This window comes from Galeopterus variegatus, unplaced genomic scaffold (genome assembly GCF_000696425.1).
Source record: "Galeopterus variegatus unplaced genomic scaffold, G_variegatus-3.0.2 Scaffold18378, whole genome shotgun sequence".
Lineage (NCBI taxonomy): Eukaryota > Metazoa > Chordata > Mammalia > Dermoptera > Cynocephalidae > Galeopterus > Galeopterus variegatus.
Window position 1 is genome coordinate 9,932 of NW_007744489.1, and position 4,060 is coordinate 13,991.

Below are 4,060 nucleotides of genomic sequence, written 5' to 3' on the forward strand. Positions count from 1 at the left end.
CTTCCAAAGATCAAGGCCTATAATTTATATCTATACATAATATATAGATTGTAATATATATTTTTTTACATAATTATATATAACTATATAACGTAATTTATATTTATTATATGTATACATACACTTAAAAAATAACTACAAAGCCAAGGGAAGGAGCAAGTTGAAGATTCCTTCCAATATTAGATCAAGCACCAACTATCTATTCTATCAGGAGGTGAAGTTCTAGATAAGGTAAAAGCAAATCTTGCAAGTAATGCTGACGTTCTGATGTGTACAATTTGATATATATAGTTTCTGAAGTTAAATTATGAAAGAAAAGGTCACTTTCCTATAAATCTTTCTCTCTTCTTTCTTTTTTAAGAAAATAATCCCATTTGCCTTGGAATAAGTGTCCCCCTAAAATTGATGTCCAATGTGACAATGTGTGGGAAATCCTATTATGGTAACTGAAAGGTGGGGCCTTAGAGAGGTGATTAGATTGTAGGACCATGTAGTAAATGGATTAATAATGAGTCAGGGTGTGGTTCTAAGAGCTTTAAAAGAAGAGCATGAGAGGTTAGTCTCTCTCTGCTCCACCATTTTCTGCCATGCTGAAAACCCTGAGTCGCTGCTACCACCACAAAGATCCTCACCACATGTGTTCCCTGGACTTAGAACTTCCTAAGTAATAAATTTCATTCTCTTTATAAATTTCCCAGTTCCAGGTATTTTGTTATAAGCAAAAGAAATGGCCTAATACACCACTGCAGTTGACTCTATTCAGGGAGATGGTGTGGCAAGCAGGGCCTTGGCAGCAGCAAGTGGCCTGTGCACAGCACGTGAGGACAAACCACAATGAAGGCTCATCTTCTCAAAATCAAAACACTTGAAATAACAAGGCAAATCAGCTCATGACCAAGAAAGCACTTGATCAAGAATGTCAACTAAAAGACCACACATTCACAAAGTATTCCTGCGAAACTAACACCACTGCTCTTACATCAACTATTTCCACTTACAAATCAGCTTTGTGAGAAGTGAAAGGACGACTCAGGCTGTCTACTGAGTTCTAATCAACAAGGGGCCTGCCTGTATATTTTAAACTAAAGAACAATCTCAGGAACTGATTTCAGAAAACTTCTCATTTAGTCTGTCTCAACCAGCAGTCTAGTAACTATGAGCATAAGGGTAGGATGTGTTGTGAATAACATCGTAAGATGAAATGTATTTGAAAAAGGAAATAAATACTATAACAATTAACATCCTTGGAATAGATACATGCAATAATTAAATGTCTAAGATTGTTCAATGATAGTTCTAATTAATTTGAAGATAACCATAAACTTCCATGTGTTTGCTTTTACCATACACATTTTTTACATGTAGTATTTGATCAACCTAATTTTTTCTGTAATATCACCTTGCCACGAACTCCTTATTCTTGTGACCAGCAGAAGTATCTTTGAAGGAGTAGCTTTCGCTGCTTATCATGAACGGATAGACAATTGCCTGTGGGTAGTTATTGGCAATCTCTTCCACAGGGTGCTGAACCGCAACAGCTTCCTCTTTGTCCAGTAAGGCCACCATGTGGCTGATCCAGCCAATGAACTGCCAGCAAGGAATGGAAGATATCTAAAACACAGACAGTATAAAAACAAACAGAAGTATAAAATAAAACGTCTTCCATCCCTCAGCCCTCTTTCACGAAGGCAACCACTGAATCCTCCCAGACATTTTATGTGCATGTGCACCCATATCCTTCTCTTACAAGAATAGAATTATACTAGTCACACTGTTGCTGGTTTTTCTTAGATTTACCACATCCCTTTCAACAGCTTTATAGCAATCCATTTTATTTAACTACTACTCTGTAATGAATATTTAGTGTAGTTTCCAATTTTTTGCTATTACAGATAATGCTACAAGGAATATCCCTATACACGTAACTCTTTGTCTCTGTGCCATATACCTGTAGGATAAATTCCTAGAAGTAAAATTACAGCATGAACATTAACAATTATAATAAACATTGCTGGATTTCCCTCCAAAGACACTTTTCAAATTTTCATTTCTAAAAGTATTAGATTGACTACTTTCCAAAATCTTTACTAACACTGGACACAATAAACTTTCTAAGTCACTGTCACTCTAAGAAGTAAAAAAATGTCTAATCTACATTTTGATTTTTTTCAATTAGTGAAGCTCCACATTTACTGCTTTACACACTTTGATCATTTCATGCAGGCACATCCTTTGACCATCTTCTACTGGTCTGTTGTGACCATTTATTTTGTAGATTGGAAACGTCAGCTGTCTCTCATATGTGTTGCAAATATTTTTCTTCCAGTATTTTTTTTCACTTTGTATATACCATTTTCATTTTCTATATAGAAGTATCAAATTATTTTTCTTTATGTCTTCTGGTTTTTGTCTCTTTATTACAAGACCATTTTAAAAATATGTTCATGTTTTCTTCTAGCTTTTAAGGTGTTTGTAGGATAAAATATGACATTCCTAGAATGGTGGCATAAGGAGTGAGCTTGGGCAAGCTCTCTAACTGCACCTACAAACAAGAAAAGGGCAGCATGCGTGAGGAGACAAGTCAGTCCACACGACTCACTGTGTGACTGTGGTTGCGGTCGCCCGCCATTGCAAGTGTCTCCTCAGTGTCGTTAACGACACTGACTGAGTACTCATTTATTTCCTCACAAATTCAAAATGCAGTTTTTACCACATAAAAATATTGTTTTACAAAAAACCAAAGTCATAATAAAGTTATTTAACTATTTGTTCACTTATCTCTAAGAAAAACACGTAAGAGGGTACTTCAAAAAGTTCATGGAAAAAGGCAATTAAAAGATAAATGAATCTTTCCATGAACTTTTGGAAGACCCCTGATATATGCTGCATCTCTGAATTTATTTTGGTCTCTTGTTTAAGGCCTACTGAAATTTAGCCCACCACTCAGAATCCACATGGGAGTGCAGGTTGCCTGACAGTCATGCTGGGTGCCCACAGAGATCAGCATTGTTTAGAAACTCACTACATAGAGCTAACGGAGATCACGTAACAGAAATCAATACATTTTCAACTCCAAGCTTTGCCCTGTCTTCCAGTTGCCTTTCAGGTGGCCCCACACTTCCTGTAGATGGGGTCAGTGGAGCCTCCCCTGCACACAGGCAGAGTCCAAAGCACAGGACCACAGCCAGTGAGGCAGCCCCGGCTCAGGCCGAGGAGCGGATCACAGGGCGGGGCACCAGCTGCTCCCACAACCACATGAACTTCCCCCTACTTGCAGGCCTCAGACTCCTCTGGACATGGTGCTGCAGGCGGGCACTGCACTCACCAGGAGGTGGACGCAATTTGAAACTTCTCATCTCCCCATGGAGAATAAGGCACCACAGATTTTACTGACTACAGCTTCAGCTGTGTAGGCAGCAAACTGTCTATGCAAATGTTCGTCCCTGTCCCCAACACACCCTCCTCAATTTCTTTAGGTCCTTGTTCAGACATAGCATTCTTATCAACACTCACAGAGGAAAATGGGTAAATGTGAACACTCTTTTGTACCATTTTAAATTACCTATGTTTTTAGAATTTCAATGCTTCTGGGAAAAAGTACAATACGTGCATTGTAGATACGAACATGTTTGGATATAAATAAGAGTATGCCTTTAAGTTCTATAAATTGGAATAAAGATACCAACCTCTCTTGTCATTAGGCTCAAGGTCTCCTCTGGATACTGTTCTATAATCTGAAGTAACCTAGGAAACTTCAACCGGGCTTCATTGGAATTTAATTTTAAAGCTTTCAACATTTTCTCCACCACAAGTGCTGGATACGTCTGCAGTTCTACAGAATCAGTAACTGCCAGGACAGCAAAGAAGAAAATGATGGTCCATACATCTACCTAGACATAAATTATAGATCTAACAACTGATCACATTTTCTCTTTTGGGCTTGTATTTTGCAGTATGCCACTGTTCTCTTTTTAACACCCCCTTAAATCGACAAACACAAGACACACTTTTGTGTTTTCTTCTGCAAGCTGAACCCTTCCATCAGAGTACCCATTCGGCA

The 4,060-nt window shown here is 38.1% G+C and overlaps 1 protein-coding gene across 1 annotated transcript in view; it reads right to left on the minus strand.

Moving 5' to 3' along the window:
* Nucleotides 1–726: 726 nt before the first annotated feature.
* Nucleotides 727–4,060, minus strand: part of LOC103582890 (DNA-dependent protein kinase catalytic subunit-like) — a gene marked incomplete at its 5' end in the record, with an annotated part of 5,378 nt that continues 2,044 nt past the window's right edge. The window contains 2 exons of the mRNA XM_008564359.1: nt 727–1,611; nt 3,687–3,890. Of these exons, the coding sequence (XP_008562581.1) occupies nt 1,396–1,611; nt 3,687–3,890 (420 nt within the window). The remainder of the gene's footprint in view (nt 1,612–3,686; nt 3,891–4,060) is intronic.